The sequence below is a fragment of the Kogia breviceps genome, chromosome 16, assembly GCF_026419965.1.
Source record: "Kogia breviceps isolate mKogBre1 chromosome 16, mKogBre1 haplotype 1, whole genome shotgun sequence".
Lineage (NCBI taxonomy): Eukaryota > Metazoa > Chordata > Mammalia > Artiodactyla > Physeteridae > Kogia > Kogia breviceps.
In genome coordinates, this window is record NC_081325.1 from 8,387,095 (window position 1) to 8,406,927 (window position 19,833).

At 38.7% G+C, this 19,833-nt stretch overlaps 1 protein-coding gene across 15 annotated transcripts in view; it reads right to left on the bottom strand.

The window, feature by feature from the left end:
* Positions 1-19,833, bottom strand: part of KATNAL1 (katanin catalytic subunit A1 like 1) — an 81,399-nt gene that overhangs the window by 12,824 nt on the left and 48,742 nt on the right. For all 15 annotated transcript variants that reach the window (XR_010837114.1, XR_010837117.1, XR_010837113.1 and 12 more), the window contains 5 exons: positions 15,129-15,256; positions 14,627-14,732; positions 10,061-10,219; positions 9,201-9,327; positions 7,812-7,946 (listed from right to left, as the gene is read on the bottom strand). Coding sequence is in view for 10 of the 15 variants with exons in the window: in XM_059041806.2 (XP_058897789.1) it covers positions 7,812-7,946; positions 9,201-9,327; positions 10,061-10,219; positions 14,627-14,732; positions 15,129-15,256 (655 nt within the window). In the remaining 5 variants the exon portion in view is untranslated. The remainder of the gene's footprint in view (positions 1-7,811; positions 7,947-9,200; positions 9,328-10,060; positions 10,220-14,626; positions 14,733-15,128; positions 15,257-19,833) is intronic.

Genomic DNA, 19,833 nt, shown 5'->3' on the forward strand with positions numbered 1-19,833 from the left:
AAAGAAGAAGTTAGAAAGGGTGGAGTTCTAATTATGATTATTTGTTTGGGAGCCCTTTAGGAGAAGTTCTATGGTCATGAGGTACACACATTCAGACTAGTAATGAGCAAAGAGAAGCACCTAAAAGTCATTACCTATAATGACTATTACCTTTACCATTACCTATAACATAACCTTTTCATAAAGGAAAACAAGTTTAGAAAAAAATCCCCAAAGTCAGCCAGGTCTATGTTCTTCTCCAATATTTCAAAGAAAGCTGAATTCCTACCTTTGTACCATAAAGTATATCTTTCTCCCCAACCCAAGCTTTCCTCAGCAGTTTATAAAATTCCTATCATCAATTATTTTTCTAACTATATTTTTTCTGTCTGTTATAGTGAAATAAAGTTCAAAGTACAACAGCTCAAATGATGTCAATTCAAGTAGTAAAGCTTTTATTTTCCCCATCAGTATTAATTTTTTATTTATAATCATTGTACACAATAGCAAAATTAAAAGATTTCATATAAATATACTAGGTGTCATACACATATTTTGTTTAGAAAGCAAGGAAGAAGAGAAAAAAGGGGGAAAGAGAAAGGGAAATTTATTAAATCGGAAGTGATAATAAACCACTCAAATTTCAAATCTTCATGTGACTAATATAAAAGCAAGCCACACGCTAAGGAGCTGCTTCTGGGAGTAGTAATATTTCAGGACAGTTTGAATCACTTCCATTATTGCTTTAAATAAGCTTATGATTTTGTAAGCTCAATTAGTAAGTTAAACATTATTTTAAGAACATTTTTTGTTTAAGTAATGATATTATTAGAATTAATAGAATATGTAGTAGCAGGCAGTAAAGACAATACAAGATGTAATCTGTGAACTAGAAATCTACCGATTATTTATATACACCCTTGAGATCTAGTTGCAAAAGTGAGTAAGGAACATATTACAATAATTAAGTTTCAAAAGTCACAGGTGAGGCTATGACTTCCGGCCATCATTAAAAAAAAATGGGGGCTTCCCTGGTGGCACAGTGGTTGGGAGTCCGCCTGCCGATGCAGGGGACACGGGTTCATGCCCCAGTCCAGGAGGATCCCACATGCCGCGGAGCGGCTGGGCCCGTGAGCCATGGCCGCTGAGCCTGAACATCCGGAGCCTTGCTCCGCAATAGGAGAGGCCACAGCACTGAGAGGCCCACATACAGCAAAAAAAATAATAATAATAAAATAAAAAAGTATCAGACTTACCTTCTATGGTAAACAACTATTAAAATATAATAGGCAACTGTTTTCATGCATTAGCCAACAGACAGTAAAGAAATGCAAAGTGACTTTTTAAGTTCTGCCCATATTTGAGTGCCTGCCAGAACAAATCTCAACACCGCATAAAAGAAAACAACATAATCCAGACTCTCTAAAATGTAGAGCATACAATAAAAATTACTGAATGTGTGAAGAAACAGAAAAATGTGACCCATAAACAAAAAATTTTTTAAATAGCAAATAGAAACAGATGTTCCACATGTTAGAATTAGCTGACAAAAACTATAAAGTAGTATATTAATTACCTATTTCAGAACAGCATATTATACTAAAACTTAGTGGCCTAAAACAACAAGTTATTACCCTCACGGTTTCTGTGCATCAGGAGTTTGGGAGCAGTCTAGCTAGAAAATTCTAGTTTAGGGTCTGTGATGGTTAATTTTATGTGTCAACACGGATGGGCCACAGTGCCCAGATATCTGTTCAAACATTATTCTAGATGTTTCTGTGAAGGTGTTTTTGGATGAGATTAATATTTAAGTTGCTGGACTCTGAGCACAGCAGACTGTGCTCCATAGTGTGGGTGGGACTCAATCTATCAGCTGAAGGCCTAAACAGAACAAAAGAGGTCCCCAGAGCAAGAGGGAATTCTGTCAGCAGATGGCCTTCAGATAAAAAGGTTTAATCCTTTTTATGATCTAGCCTTGGAAGTCATATGGCATCACTTCTGCCATATTCTTTTCCTTAGAAGCAAATCACTAGGTCCAATCCATTTTCAAGAGGAGGGGAATTAAGCTCCACCTTTTGGAGAGAAATATCTCAAAGAATTAAAGGAAAATATACACAAAATCAATGATCAGATGAGGAATTCCAGCAAAGCAACAGAAACTATAAAAAAAATACAGAAATGCTAGATTTGCAAAATGTCAATACATCTGAAATGAAAAATTCACTGGACAGGATTAAAAGCAGATTGGCGATGGCAGAAGAAAACACTGTCAGTGAACATGAAGACAAGTGAACAGAAACTACCAACCTGAGGAACAGAAAGAAAAAAGATTGAAAAAAAATTTAACAGAGTCCCGGTGATCTGTGCAACAATATCAGAAAGTCCAACACACATGCAGGATAAATAAAAGGAAAACCCCACAGAGGTACATCATAGTCAAACTGCTGAAAAACAATGATAAATAGAATATCTAAAAAATCAACTGTAGAGGACAAACACTCAAGAAAATACCAGCTTGTTTTCTATAGTTAAACATATACTCACAGGTATTTATGCAAGAGAAATGAAAACATATGTCTACACAAAGAACTGAACATGAATGTTTATAGCAACTTTACTTATAACAGTCCCAAACTAGAAATTACCTATATATCCATCAATAAGAGAATAGATAATCTGTGGTACGGTCATATAACAGAATACTATTCACCAATAAAAAACAATAACATCGATGAATCTCAAAATAATCATGCTGAGTGAAAAAAGCCAGTCACAAAATAATACATACTGTATGATCCTATTTATGTGAAATTCAAAATAATCTATAGTGACAAAAATCAGATCAGTGGTTGCCTGAGGTGGGAAGTGTTTGGGGGAGAGAAGAATGGACTGCAAAGGGGCACAAGAAATCCTTTCAGGATGAAAGATATGCTCTGCATCTTGATTGTGGTGTGTTTCATGGCTGTATGCAATTGTCAAACTCATCAAATTTTATGTGGATAAAGCTTATTATATATAAATTATTCCTCAATAAAACTGAATTTAAAAAAATAACCAGAGTTTTCCTGGTGGTGCAGTGGTTGAGAGTTCGCCTGCCGATGCAGGGGACACGGGTTCGTGCCCCAGTCCTGGACGTTCCCACATGCTGCAGAGCGGCTAGGCCCGTGAGCCATGACCGCTGAGCCTGCGCGTCTGGAGCCTGTGCTCCACAACAGGAGAGGCCACAACAGTGAGAGGCCCGCGTACCGCCAAAAAAAAATAAAAAATAAAAAATAAAAAATAACCAGAGGGAAAAAGATATATTATATACAATGATAGAAATGGCAGCTGACCTCACATGAAAACAACAATGGAGGCCAGAAGATTACAGAATGATATCTTTATAAGCACTGAGAGAAAAAAACCAAAACAAAATCAAACAGAAAGCCCTCTTCCAACCCAGAATTATTTATCAGTCAAAAACAGCCTTCAGAAATAAGAGTGAAATAAAGACATTTCAGAAAACAAAAACTGAATCTGATGCTAGCAGACCTTAACTACTAAATGAAGTTCTTTAGACAAATGAGAGACAGACCCAGCTGGAAACTTGAACCTTAACAGGAAAGCAGAGCAGTGGATGAAATATGTAGGTAAATAGAAAAGACTACTATTTGTGCTCCTCTTAATTTAAGTTTGAACTGACAATTTAAGCCCCATGATATGTTTGGATTTACAATGTATGCAGATGGAAAATACACCACAAAATAGCACGAAGGCTGGGGGAGGCAAATGGTTCTTACATTTTACATGAAGTGGTACAATATTAGCTCTACAGTGACTGTAATAAGTTACAGATGCATATTGTAAATCCCTAGAGTAACTGCTAAAAAATATACAGTTAAGTATAGCTAAAAGCTAATAAGGAAATTTAAATGGATACTAAAAAATAGTCAACTATTAAAAGAAATTAAGAAAGGAGGTAGAGAGTAACAAACAAACAAAAGGGACAAACAGCAAAATGGCAGACTTAAACATTAGCTTATCAACAATTACATTATATTTCAATGGACAAAATATTCCAATTAAAAAGCAAAGATAAACTATACAAATAGTAAGATCCAATTATATGCTGTCTACAAGAACTGCACTGCAAATACAAACACATACAAGGTGAAAATTAAAGGAAGGAAGCAGATAAATCATGCAAACAGTAGCAAAAGAAAGATTGTGAGGCTATATTAATATCAAAGTAAACATCAAGTCAAAGGATTTAATCAGAGATGAAGAGATGTTTCATAAAGGTAGAAGGATCAAGAAGATATAATGCTAACTGTTTATGTACCTAATGACAGAACTTCAAACTGCATGAAGCAAAAATTTACAGAATTAAAGTGAAAAATAAACAAATTCACAATCATACTTAAAGAGTTTAACCACCCGCTCTCAATAATTGATAGAAAAAATCAGAGCAAAAAATCATTAAGGATCTAGAAGATTTAAACAATACTATCACAACAACTTGATCTAACTGACATTTATGGAATGTTGTCTCAACAAGTACAGAATAAATATTCTATTCAACTGCAGCTGAAACATTCAGCAAGATACACTATATGCTGAATCATAAAATCTCAACAAAATTCAAAAATTGACATCTTACAGAGTAGTTCCTAATTATAGTGGAATTAAATTAGAAATCAACAACAAGACATCTAGAAAATCCTCAAATATTTGGATACTAAACCACGTACTTCTTTTTTTTTTTTTCAGCCTTGCCTCACAGCTTGTGAGATCTTAGCTCCCCAACCAAGGACTGAACCTGGGCCCTCAGCAGTGAGAGGACGGAATCCTAACCACTGGACCACCAGGGAATTCCCTAAACCACATACTTCTAAATAACTCAAGAGTCAAAGAAAAAATGAAAAAGGAAAGTTTTTAAATATTTCTAATTGAACAGTAAAGAAAATATAACAAAATTTGTGGGATGAAGCCAAAGCAGTGCTTTAAGAGAAATACAACCTTCAATGTTTATATTAAAAAAAAAAGAAGAAAGGTTTAAAATCAACAGTCTAAGTTTCTAACTTCATAAAAAAAGAGAAAATTAAACTCAGGAGTATAAGGGAGAAATGAGAAGAGATAAAATCAATGAAATACAAAACAGAACATTAACAAAGCAAGAAGTTGGTTCTTTGAAAAGATTAACAACACTGATAAATGTCTAGCAAGAATGATCAAGAACAACAGGGATAAAACACAAATTACCTCTTCTAGGAATGAAAATTGAGCCATTATTATAGATCATACAGACGAAACAGAAAGTAAGGTGTGTGGATTTGTACTGTGTCCACTTCAGTGAAGCTAGAATTTCACTTCTCAGAATTCTCTTCATTACATAGTTCTGGGTTAGTGGGGACCACATCAGTCATTATGGATGAGATGTGAAAGGCAGAACTGAAGTCAACTCAGAAAGTTAGTTCAGGGCATGAAGAGCATTCGCAGCTGAGGCCTATTGTCTAAAGTTGTAACTCTTAGAGGCAATGAGAGCCCAGTGTGGGTTCCAGTCTATCCCTAGGAGTTCCAGCTCATCCCCACAGGTTACACTTTGTTCTTGTTTCCACCATTTCATCTTCTCTTCCTACTGCCCTCCCTACTGACTTCAGGCTCCAGAACCAGACATGAAATCAACAGGCTCACATAAACCATTTAGTCAGCTTCCATGTTTGTATTAGGTCAAATCCCAATAAACCTGACAACCTAGAGGAAAGGGACACATTTTTTGAAAAACACAAACTACCAAAGCCTATGCAATGAAAAATACATAATACCCTGACAGGATAACCCTATATCTAATTTTTTTTAAATCAGTGGAACAGAACAGAGAATTCAGAAATAGACCCACACATATGCAGCAAAATAATTTTCAACAAAGGTGCCGAAGTAATTCAATGGAAAAATAAAACTCCTTTTAACAAGTGATGCTAGAACAACTTAATATACATATGAAAAAAATGAAACTCAACCCCCAATTGACACATATACAAAAAATTAATTCAATATGGATCACAGATCTAACTCTAATTTCTAAAGGAAAATATAGGAGAAAACCTTTGACCTCTTGTGGTAAGCAAAGATTTCTTAAGATACAAAAAGCACTATCCATAAAAGAAAAACCTGACAAGAGGACTTAATCAAAATTAACACGTCTGCTTATCAAAAGACACCATAAAGAAAATTGAAAGGCAAACCACAAACTGAAAGAAAATATGGCATTTCACACTTACTAGAATGACTAAAATTAAAATACTGGCGATACCAAATGTTGGCAAAAATGTGGAATATTGGAATTCTCATTCATTGATGGTGAGAGCATAAAATGGTACAACCACTTAGGAAAATGGTTTGAGCATTATAAAGTTAAACACATACCTACCCTATGATCCACCTATTCTCTTCTTATCTATATTACCCAAAAGAATTGAAAACATTCATCTATAAAAAGATCTATACAAAAATATTTATAGCTTCATTCATAATAGCCAAAAGCTAGAAATAGCTCAAATGTCCATCAAAAAGAGAATAAACAAATTGTCACGTAATCACCCCACAAATAAACTACTGATACATGTAACCACATGGATGAATCTCAGAAACATTATGTTGTGTGGAAGTAGCCAGACGCACAAGAGTACATATGTCATGATTCCATTTATATGAAGTTTAATAATAGGTAAAACTAATCTATGGTGTTAAAAATCAGGAAGGTGAATGACTGTTAGGGGTTTGAATCAACTGGTAGGGGCACAGAGAAACTTTCTGAGGTGAAAGAAATGTCCACGTCTTGAGTAGGGTATTGATTAAACAAGAGTATTCATTTGTCAAAACTCATCAAACTATACACTTAAGATTTGTACATTTCACACTGTATGTAAATTTTATCTCAATATAAAAAGAAAAAACTCACTTATGAAAATGTCAACATTCATCAACAGAATGAAATAGTTTTTCAAGCAGCGTACCTCAAAAAAGATCCCAAGAGAATTTTATTTTTGATCACTGAAGTTTTTTTCATTATAAAAATTTTTTAAATTTTCACATTCTTATCAACATACTTTGTTTTTTGTAGTACAGGGACAAAAACTTGTATCACGTAAGTTTTAATGAAGACTCAAGTTTAAAAGTGAAACTTAGGGACTTCCCTTGGTGGCGCAGTGGTTAAGAATCCGCCTGACAATGCAAGGGACATGGGGTTCGATCCCTGGTCGGGGAAGATCCCACGTGCTGTGGAGCAGCTAAGCCCGTGCACCACACTACTGAGCCTGCACTTTAGAGCCCATGAGCCACAACTACTGAGCCCGCATGCCACAACTACTGAACCCACACACCACAACTACTAAAGCCTGTGCGCTCTAGGGCCCACGTGCCACAACTACTGAGCCCGTGTGCTGCAACTAATGAAGTCCACACACCTAGAGCCTGTGCTCCGCAACGAGAGAAGCCACCACAATGAGAAGCCCGCACACCACGACGAAGAGTAGCCCCCGCTTGCCACAACTAGAGAAAGCCTGTGCGCAGCAACTTAGACCCAATGCAGCCAAAAAAAATTAATTAAAAATAAATAAATAAATAAAAGTAAAACTTAGATGTCCTATCAACTTACTAACACAACCACTCCTCTGAATGTAAGAAACTTCAGCAGAGTACTGCGGCCTCTGTTTCCATAAATAACAAATGGGTTTTGTGATGCTATAAACTCCTTTAAGCAGAATGCCAAGGGAATAAAGACTTACAGAAATAGAAAAATGTAATAGAGAGTAAAAGAAAGATCAAAATATAGTAAAAGGAAGGCATCATACCTGTTGGGAGAGGTATATATATCCTTTTTTCTAATCTCCTTCGCAATGCTTCATCAATGTCCCATGGGAAATTAGTAGCAGCCAATACCATAACCATTTTGGAAGGATCGTCATTCTCTAAAGCTCCTCCAACTCCTATATACAGTAAGGGGGAAAAGAAGAGTGTTTTTCTTACAGTCCTTTATTCTTTCATTCAACTAACATTTCTATGCATCAGCCACAGGCTTGGTGGTAGCCTCAGTGACGAACACGATGCAGTTCTTCTGACCTCTGGATGGTGTCCGAACCAGACAAATTGACAGACAACTACAGAACAAATACAACACAGTCACTCCTTTCTCTCATACTATACTTTAACAGAAATGAAGACAGTCAACTCATTGAAGGAAGGAACTCCTGGTACTACATTAGTTTATGTATCTTACAGTGCCTGGTACTGTATGCAACACACGTTTTAAGTATTCAGTTAGTATCTATGGTTGATGGATAACCACAGCTATTTTAAAACAATGCACTGTGGAGATATATATATATATATATATATATATATATAGTTTTTTTTAACACACTTTATGTTTTCTCATAATTTGCTTAAATAATCTCCTATTCACCATACAACTACCAGAGTGATATATCTCTAAAAAGCAGCTCTGGGCCCATCACTCTCTTCCTCCAATGGCTCCCCAAAGCCTTTTCTTCTTTGTCTGAATAACTTCTACCAATATTTCAAAGCCTAAGTCGGCTATTCCCTTCTATGACTCCCTTAGTCCGGGTGGTACCTCTCGTACTGTGTTTTCACTACACCCAGAGTTTAGTTCTACCACAGAACTCATAATGTATTGTAATTGTCTGTGAGGTGCATGCGTCTCAACTAGATCAGTGGTTCTCAAACATTTTGGTCCCAGAATCCTTTTTATACCCTTAAAGACTAGTGAGCTCCAAAGAGCTTTTGTGTGCAAGTAGTATATCAACATTTATTATTAAAAATTAAAAATGAGACTTGTGAGAGAATGAAAGTGAAAAAGGTAAATAACATCTTGATATTACTATGAAGATAGTTTGGCCTTTGCACACCTTTTAAAAGAGTCTTAAAGACCGCTGGGACCCCTAGCCACATCTCTAGAGGCTTTGATCTAAATAGTAAGTTCCCTGAAGTCCACAACGGTCCTTTTCTTTGTAGCCTCAGAACCTGAGACGGTGCAAGTAAGCAGTAGATGCTTCCTGAGCGCATATGAACAAATGTACAAATGCGCGGATGAACAACTGATTACAAATAAAACACTCAGGCTGCCTTCCAGTCCAGTCGTTGAGAATTTCCAAAGTATGCATCTACACAAAATTCAAAAAGGAGCCAAAACAGTTTAGAGACAGTAATTAAATATCAATTACCATCCATCTGAATGAGTAGCTCAGACTTGACCCTGCGACTTGCCTCATGCTCATCAGAGGTTCCTCTTCGACTGCAGATAGAATCTATCTCATCAATGAAGATGGTGGTGGGGGCATAAAACCTAGCCTTTGTGAAAATAGTTTAAAGAAATCATTTAGTGACCTCCTGAAATAATCTGAAGTTTTTAAAAGACATTTCCTCCGACTAAAACGATGGTGAAAAAGAGCAGAAGTTTCTCACTGCTTTAATGCCATCACTTGCTTATAGACAGAGGTTAAATTAATCAGTCATATCAGAAACAGGACAATTTCTAAACGTAAAAGATAAGTAATATGGTGAAGTCAGGCGACAAATACACGAGGATTCACGATACTACTCTTTCTACCTTTGTGTTTGAAAATTTCCACAATACAAAAAGTTTCTAAAGATAAATCACCGATCCATCCTCAAATACGCAATCTTAAGTAGCTACTGCAAACTACTTTGAAAAAGGAACAAACTTTAATGATAGATCAATTTCTAACTGATTTTCAAAATATATGTTAAAATATACTTCTGCTCACCAGCTCATTAGAGATCCAGAAATATCAGTAAAACCACACACATTTCCAAAGTCTCTTCTACCCTCACTGGACGGGATGCCAAAGGGCTTTTACCTCAGAGAGGAAGGTACCCTGAAGACACACCAACCACTCCACAAAAGCCACCGCCCCGTGTCTTATTAGTGTGTCAAGAACTGTGAAACTACAAGTACACTTGCCCTTTCTTAAAAAGATCCCTGGGCGAACGGATCTAGATTAAAGGGATACCATGTGCCTACACAAACAGTGCTTTGAAACCCGAATATACCATCACTCACCATTTCAAACAACAGACGAACTAACTTCTCAGATTCCCCTCTGTATTTCGACGTCAGCGTGGAAGAGGAGACGTTGAAGAATGTTGTGCCACACTCGGTGGCGACGGCTTTAGCCAGCATGGTCTTACCGGTGCCTGGGGGCCCGGCCATCAGCACACCCTGAAATTCCAAAGGACACACAAAATGATTTACCAGATTAAAGTGCTTTCTTATAAAATATCAGCAACTATTACTGTACACGAAACTCTTCCCACCAAAAGATAAGCTCAACTGTCACAGTAAAATCATGGTGCATTTGGCACGAATATCATTTCATAGACAGAAAAAACAAAAATGAAGAATGATTTCACAAAATGTCTCAAATCAGAGGTACTCAGAGATGGGCTAACAAAGGGCCTAGACAACAAGGAATCTCCTGGTACATTTAGAAAGAACCCACCGATTTTACTGAACCTGGCAGAAGACAAATGTGTATGGTCTTGAGCACCGCTTAAGAGTGACTGCTCTGTTGAAGCAATGAAAATAAGATGCCGTTTTCTACCACATGGAGCAGAATTATATATCCCTCGCCCTCCTACAGTACAAAACCTATCTTCAACAACACACTTACAATATACACTTTTAATCAGAAATAAAGATCCATTCATCAGTTAATAAATAAGGTAGCTAAAATCTAGTGGTGAGTCAAACATAATCAAATTAGCTAGCCTTTTATCAGTTTGACTGTGCTAGGCAGTTAAGAGTGTAATAAAATAGTGTTAGTAATGAAAAAGCCACTAAATGTAACATAGACTAAATTTTAATTACTTCTCACCTTTGAAACAAACAGAAAAATGTTCCATAAAAATAAATCAATGAGGGGTAAAAATTATCCAAGAACACCAACCCTCTAGTCTTGAAGACTAACGGATTTTTAAATACTTATTATTTTCTTCTAACACTTTTCATGAGAGTTCAGATATATAGTTAACACTACATTTCTTTTGCATAATAGTTCGTGATCTTAAGAGGAATTTGGAGCCATCTGTTAATTTAATTCAATAAGCTTTTGGGGATTTAAACTTTGAAAACTATGTGCATATCAAAGTTTCATACACTCTAAATTCAGAAACCGTCCAAATGCTCCTCTAGCTATAGAATTTTGATACCTAGGACAACCAGGGATCACCAGGATTTGAAACACTAGTTTTACAAGAAAAATTTTTGCTTTGCAAGAAGCCTTTACACATGAGACTGATACTTTGAAAACTGTAAAGACAACTAATGGTATTGGCACAGCTATAGAAAGGTTCCTATTTCTCTTTCCACCATCCCCTCCCAATGCCCTCTCGGTTCCCGTAATGCCATTAATGCGGTCATGTCCAGCAGGAGATAATTTCCAGGGTTAGCATCTGTGCGCAGACACAGCTCATAGATATAGTACAGCGTTTATAAATTTCCCCTCCTCATGACATTACTCTGTCCATTATCTCCTCTATTTCCTGTATCTCTTCCTCTGCTGGCTCTATTTATTTTAAAAATAAAATCCTTCACTTGACCCTACAAATCCTCTGGCTACTATCTACCTCCTCCTTCCCCTTCCCAGCCAACCTTCTTAAAGAAATGGTTTATGTTTACTATTTGTTCTTCACAAGCTACAGTCTGACTTCTGCCTCTACTCCTTCACTAAAAATACCTAATTTACTAATCCAATGGTCACTTTCCTTTCCTTTTCTGTTTTGAGTTTTAGCGTATTTTTTTTTTGGCTGCACCACTGCACAGTATGCAGGATCCTAGTTCCCTGACCAGGGATCGAACCCGCACCCACTGATTGGAAGCACGGAGTCTTAACCGCTGGATCTCCAGGGAAGTCCCACCCAACGGTCACTTTTCAACTCACAGCTCCTTTCCCGCTCTCTGACCTCTGATGGTGCCGACAGCTGGTGTTCATTCCCTTCTCCCTGAAACCCTTTCTCCCTAGGTTGGTTCTATGACACTGTTCTTTCCTGACGCTCCTCCGACTCGTGACCATCTTCAGCGGCTCTCAGGTCTCCTCTTCCCCCTACCCTTTATATTCCCAAAGCAATTCTAAATCTTTTGCTCTTTTGAAAACCTTTATAAAACTCCTTGAACCATTTCATCCATACCCAAATGATCAACCACCACTTACATCTCACAATTTTAATTTAAATTTAAACTCTAGCCCGAGCTCCAGATCTCTATTTCCAACTACCCACTGAGTTTTCACCTAAATATATTTTGCTTCTATTTAAACCTGCTCCTCTCCTCCATTTCCTATTTAATGAGGAATTTGGCTGGCCCTTTTCCCTAGTTCCTGGGAGGCACACTCTAAACCCTTGGAATTTCCCAAGTGATAGAAGTGTCTTTGTTGTTCATGTTGGGCCCTGAAATTTTAGGCTAATAAGGTGGTTCATTGTGGGTTTCTGTATAGATTATGCTAATGAGTTGACTCAGGATGGGGGCTGGACTTGCCCAAAAACCCAACCATGTGATTAGCAGGCTGGGGCTTTGAGCCATGTGATATCAACCAGACCTCTGGGGAGAGAAGGGAGACGGGAGATTGAGACATATGGGCAACAATTCAATCAATTATGACTATGCAATGAAACCCCAGTAAAAACTCTGGACACTGAAGCCTGAGTGAGCTTCCCTGTTGGCAGTACTGTACGTACTGTCACACATCCATGCGCTAGGAGGGTAAAGCATCCCACTTGCAAGGGAAAGGACAACAGAAGCTACACTTTTCAGCATCCTCCCAGATCTCACCCTATGCATTTCTTCCTTTGGCTAGTTCTTTTTGTGTGTGTGTGTGTGTGTGTGTGTGTGTGTGTGTGTGTGTGGTACGCGGGCCTCTCACTGTTGTGGCCTCTCCCATTGCGGAGCGCAGGCTCCGGACGCACAGGCTCAGTGGCCATGGCTCACGGGCCCAGCCGCTCTGCGGCATGTGGGATCTTCCCGGACCGGGGCACGAACCTGTGTCCCCTGCATCTGCAGGAGGATTCTCAACCACTGCGCCACCAGGGAAGCCCCCTTTGGCTAGTTCTGATTTGCCTCCTTTTGCTATAACAAAAGCTATAATCGGAAGTACAATGCTTTCCTGAGTTCTGTGAGTCATTCTAGAGAATTATCAAACCTGAGGGTGCAGTGAAAACCCCCAAATTTGCAGCCAGCTGTCAGAGTGAGGGTGGCCTGGGGACCCCCAAATTTGTGGTTGGCATCTGAAGTGAGGGCAGCCTTGTGGAAAACTAACCTCAACCTGTGAAGTCTGGCCCCATTTGGGGTAGCTGGTATCCGAGCAACTGCAGACTCCTTCAGTTCAAGCCTGGAATCTAAGAGTCATACAACTTGTTCCTCCCCCTCCCCCTATAAACCACCACGTCATAATGTTATCACTTATACCTTTTAAATATCTCTCACAAATCCACTCATTCTTCATTGGCCAAATAACGAATGCCTTTGTTCCGGTCCTCATCGTTTGGCTAGACTATTGCAACAGCCTCCTGACCAGACTCCTCTCTGTACCCATCTTTGCCCATCTCCAACCCAGCCAGCACACGGCTGCCACGGTGATCGTCATACATTTGCAAATTACCCTCTTGCTAAAAGTTCACAGGGCTCGTCAAGATACATAGGTTATACCTACCATTCCAGCTGTTTTAAATCTCCTTTAAATACCTATTTTATCAAGGCCTTATTATCTCTTTTAAACCTTGTTTCTAAAGTTATCATAAAGGGGAAATTTATGGTAATATGGTCTCCAAATTAGGTAAATCTGTAACAAACAGTCTATAAAAGTTTTTAAGTTGTGAGAGGCAATCAAAATGCCATGGGTGTTCCAAGCCATTTATGTAAACACACAATTTCTCCTCCTCTCTACTTTCAGGCACATCAAACAAGGAAGAGGTATTGTGAAGGTAAAAGACCTTCCCAGCTAATTCAGAAGGGCAAAGTTAAGATCATGCTTTTATTTCACTCTACCAGTCAGAGTAAAGAAAGACTCTGCCTACGGCTAAGACCCAAAAAAGTTCCAGGCAGCAGCTGTTGGAAGGGTTTTTAATATGCTACAATGAAAACACTGAACTTAGGAGGAACTAGTGCTGGGCAAGCTAGAAAGATATAAACATTCTGATCACATCTGAGAATTACACCAAGCCTAGATGAAGTGATCAAACTAATTACTTACTGAGGAATATGCCGGCTTTTAAAAAGATAATTTATTTGATCAAACACTTATTCTATGACTGTGCACTATTACTATTTAATTTGCTTGCTAACTTTTTACCTACAAAAACAGACATCTAGAAAATTCTTAAAACTCATCTCTAGCTCAGCGCCCCTGAGGGAAGTGACTTTAAAGACTATAGTTCCGACACTCCAGGCCCCTCTCCTGCCAGGCAGAGGCACCATATTGCAACTACAAACCCAAATCCAGGTATCTGAGGTATGCCCAACCTCCCCCCAACCTTTACAAACGGTGTTAATAAATACACAAAGAAACGACAGTGCTGGCTTTCTTTAGCATGCAAGCAGCAGTTTTATACCTATATTATTTCAATAAATTCTCACCTTCCATGGCCTTCTAATCCCTTTGAAAAAGTCAGGCATCCACATGGGAAGGACAACAGCTTCCCTTAGCAACTTCTTAGCTTCTTCCAGATCTGCTATGTCATCCCTTTGTAAGAAGAGCAAAGCTTCATGCTTATTCAGGGACACCTTTGATTTATGATCAATACTAATTCTTTAAATTTTTTTAAATTACGAAATTTTTCTTACATTAAGAACATTATTCTAATTGTGACGGTATAAAATGATCAGTGAAAACATACTGCAACTATAAATTAGGACATGTTATTCAATTAACGACCTTTGTCAGTTATGTCAACATCAAATTAGTATGAAAATGTCTTGGTTATATTCTGGAAGAAGAACTGTCCCACCAATTCTGCACACTCATATTACGGATGAAGTCATAATCGGGAGATGAATGGATAACAAGACAAGACTCACACCAAGCCAACCTACAATTCGTTTTCTCCACTACTGTAATTCAAGAACTTAACAGACTAACCAATGAATGCTAGGATTCCTAGAGACGATGTCTCTCTCAAGGGCTTCCACCAGATCCTTATCATATGCAGCACCATCAAATTTTGGAATTTCACCATCACTTGCACCGTCTTGCATATTTTTCCTTCCCTGGGGACAGGTACAAAAAAATGCTGATCAATAACAAGATAATTTTAATTAACATCATTAAGCTTTCAAAATATTGCAATGTAACCATTTTAAATGGCTTACTATTTTTTTTTAATACTGTTTGCTAATTACCCAAATGCCATCCTCCCCTATTTAATTCATCAGAAAGAGATGAACTGGCCACCTTTATTAGACACTTCAAATTTATATTCTCCTTTTTTTTTTTTTTTTGCGGTACGCGGGCCTCTCACTGTTGCGGCCTCTCCCGTTGCGGAGCACGGGCTCTGGACGCGCAGGCTCAGCGGCCATGGCTCACGGGCCCAGCCGCTCCGCGGCACGTGGGATCCTCCCGGACCCGGGCACGAACCCGCGTCCCCCGCATCGGCAGGCGGACTCTCAACCGCTGCGCCACCAGGGAAGCCCCAAATTTACATTCTTGAGGGGACAATTGCACGTAAGACTGAAACGAGCTGGATACCTCTAAAGTTGTGGATGCAAGGGATTTCTACCACCACTAAAAAACACTTGAGTGTTAACACAGAGGAAGAAAAGAAATCAATTGAAAACCTACTGCATGGCAAGAAATCTCACATATATTATCTCACTTAATACAACTACCCTACAAGGTAGGTATTATAATCCTATTTTTACAGAGAAGGAACTGGGACTCAGAAAGTTAAGTAACTTAAGTTCACAATTATTAAATGTCAGAGTACAGATTTTAACTCAGATCTTCCTGACTCCCCAGATCCACGCTTTTTCACAGCATCAAACCACCTCATGCCTGGCTGAGTCAGCTTAAAGCTTAAAAGCAGATTATGGCAGAGAGGGATAAATTAGGAGGATGGGATTAGCACACACACACTACTATATATAAAATAGGTAACCAGCAAGGACCTACTGTATAGCACTATATAGTACTATACTCAATATTTTGTAATAACCTATAAGGAAAAAGAATCTGAATATATATATATATATATATATATATATATATATATATATATATATATATATAAAATGTGTATAACTGAATCACGGTGCTGTACACCTGAAACTAATACAACATTGTAAAACAACTATACTGCATTAAAAAAAAAAAAAAAGACTAGGTTATATACAGCAGAACTATCCTCCTAAGCAGCCAAGAAAGAGGCTGCAGATGAGGAAAGAGGTGGGACTCTGAACTGCATCTTACAAAGCCTTTCCCCTGTCACTGTAAGTACCCACTCGGGGTTGAGGGTTTCTTCCTAGTAAGGTCCTTGGGCCACATCATAAAGTCACTGTAATGACAATGATAAAAGGACCTTTTAAAATAGTATCATTAGGACCATTAAAGCAATACACGTTAGCCCAAATTCTTTACTTAATAATATAGTAGCTTTAAAAAAGAATTATATGCTATGGTTTCTATGGAGTTCTGCCAAGATTTACTCGGCTCTGAAGAGCTTTAAATGAAACATGCTCAGCTGCCAGATAGTTCAACCACTGGAACTACTTCAGCAGACAGAGCCAAGCACCTCCCCAGAGCTTCAGCTCCACAGTTACTGTTAATGTAAAAATGAAAGGAAATACGGTCCAAAAATGAGTCAGTTTCCTAAGCTCCAATCTGAAGAGAGAGAACAGGATGAACCTCTCCTACCACACTCCATCTGAGATAAACCATAAACTAGATCCTAAGTGCTGAGAGAGGCCTAAATGGCTCCCTTTGGGCAAACACTCTAGCTCTTTAAGCCACTAGGTAAATGACCAAACAGTTCTCTGGTGATTTGACCCCAAAATGAATAATTTATTGTCCCTGGGTAGCATGGCAACAGTATTAAGCTAAGTTTTCTGAAAGATTCTTGTATTTCAGATGACAGATCCCAATACTGACACTTAAAAGGAATAAATTTCTGGCATGCCTACACAACAAAAATAACATCAACAAATTTAAAATAAACACGGCCTAGAATCACATTTTATAATAATGATAGGCCAAGGCTAGTCACATTCAAACAAATCACTGGGAACACTATGTAATCATTTTAAAACTCTTCTAGAAATAAATCAACCAAAGAATGCAACAGACACTGATATATCTGGGACTTAACAAGCTTTGATATGACACTGTAACTTTATTTTACTTATTTATTTTTGGCTGCGTTGGGTCTTCACTGCTGTGCATGGGCTTTCTCTAGTTGCGGCTAGCGGGGGCTACTCTTCATTGCAATGCACGGGCTTCTCACTGCAGTGGCTTCTCTTGTTGCGGAGCATCGGCTCTAGGCACGTGGGCTTCAGCAGCTGTGGCACGCGGGCTCAGTAGTTGTGGCACGCGGGCTCAGTAGTTGTGGCTCACGGGCTCAGTAGTTGTGGCACACGGGCTTAGTCGCTCCTTGGCATGTGGGATCTTCCTGGCCCAGGGATCAAACCCGTATCCCCTGCATTGGCAGACAGATTCTTTTTGGTTGTTGTTGTGGGTAGGAGTTTATTAATTAATTAATTTATTTTTGCTGTGTTGGGTCTTCGTTTCTGTGCACGGGCTTTCTCTAGTTGTGGCGAGCAGGAGCCCCTCTTCATCGCGGCATGCAGGCCTCTCACTATCGCGGCCTCTCTTGTTGCGGAGCACAGGCTCCAGACGCGCAGGCTTAGTAGTTGTGGCTCACGGGCCCAGCTGCTCTGCGGCATGTGGGATCCTCCCAGACCAGGGCTCAAACCCATGTCCCCTGCATTAGCAGTCAGATTCTCAACCACTGAGCCACCAGGGAAGCCCCAACAAACTTTTTGATATGGGTAATTCAGACACTCGTAAAAAGAAGCTGAAATACTTTTTGCTTTAATGAGAAAAAGTATGGGCCCGTGAGCCGTGGCCGCTGAGCCTGCACGTCCGGAGCCTGTGCTCTGCAACGGGAGAGGCCACAACAGTGAGAGGCCCGCGTACCACAAAAAAAAAAAAAAAAAAAAAAAAAAAAAAAAAAAAAAAAGTTCGTTTATGATCTTTCATTAGTATTCTATTTGAGGAAGATGAGGCTAAAATTAGTGACCAACTCAATATTATAGAGTCAATTAATGACACAGATTGGCCTAAAATGCAAATAATAGTTTTTATATTGCACTGTGTGCCATCTAAGAGAAACATGCTCAGTTACTAGCTCTGGGTCTCACATTTTAAGAAAAATGTTGACAAATAACTTATACCGAGAGAAGCGTGATAAAGGATTCAAAACCTATGTCATATGGAGGAGGATCAGGTCCCCTAGAGACGGTTAAGCTGAAGAAGAAAATGTTAACAGGGCAACACAACCAGCTGGCCCCCTTACCTGTGTGCGCTCTATCTCGCTCCAAAGGAAAGAGCCAGAACCCGTGCAAAGTGACAGAAGAGGTAAGTTTCAGATCGACAAAGGAAAGAATTTTCTAACAATGAGTCCATCCATCAAGGGAGTCATCTCTCTTGTAGGTAGTGAGCTACCTGACGTTAGAATCACTGGCTAATTAGTAATAGAAACCACCGGCCCCCAATCAACGGATGTCTGAGCTGAATTATAGCTGACCTTTGGTTCTTTGGGTAAAGCCACTGCCTCTCACGTGCCCACTTATTCATCTGTTTCCTGAGTTCAACAGCCCAAGGCAAGTGTAAAATTGCTTGGAAATCTCATTGTTTCTTTCTTTTTTTTTTTTTTACATGATCTTTATTCTCTATCAAACCTGTGTTAGTCCCCCACTGCCATGTTACCTTTACAGCTAGCACTCGTTTACAGCTTGCTATATGCCACTGTTCTAAGCACCTCACATCACAATCTTAAACGTCTTATGAGTTAGGTACTCGTATTATTTCTACCTCATAGATGAGGAAACTGAGGCACCAAGAGCTTGGGTAAATTGTCCAAGGACACACAGCTAGATCCTAGGCAGTCTGGCTCCAGAACCAGTGCTTTCAACCGCTTTGGCGTAAGGCTGCACTCTTTGGGCTACTCCTACCCCAGCGTGAGAAGCAAACACAGGAAAAGTTAGACAAGATCTCTAAAGTGATATTTTAGAGATAAGACTTTATTATTTACAAGGGAAAGTACGTTGATGAATGCAAAATGCTTACTAATTTCAGTGTCATGCCTCGCATTGGAGTGTTAATACAAAATACATTTAAGTTGAAATAACGAATCCATAGCATTCTGCTTACTTATCAATAAATGCATTCTTGCAGCAATATTTATGAATACTAACTCTGTACCAGGCACTGTTCTAGGTACGGGGAAATAGCAGTGATCCAAGCAGACAAAACTCCTGCCCTCAGAGGCATACACTCACTCACATTAGGGGACACACTATACAAACAAGTAAAACACAGTAAAACATTTAGGGACAGAACAGCAAGTAACTACTTTACTATAATCTAATGCAATAAAATTAAAAATAATAAAAACAAAGCAAAAACCAACACTATTAATCAGCTGCCATGAGAGAAAAAAATTTGTGGAGTGATTTAATATCCAAAGGACAGAACAGGATATTTCTTAAAAACAAGTCACTGATAATACGAATGGCCAATAAACATAAGAAAGAACTTTTAACCTCAGAAGTTATCAGATAAGCACACAATA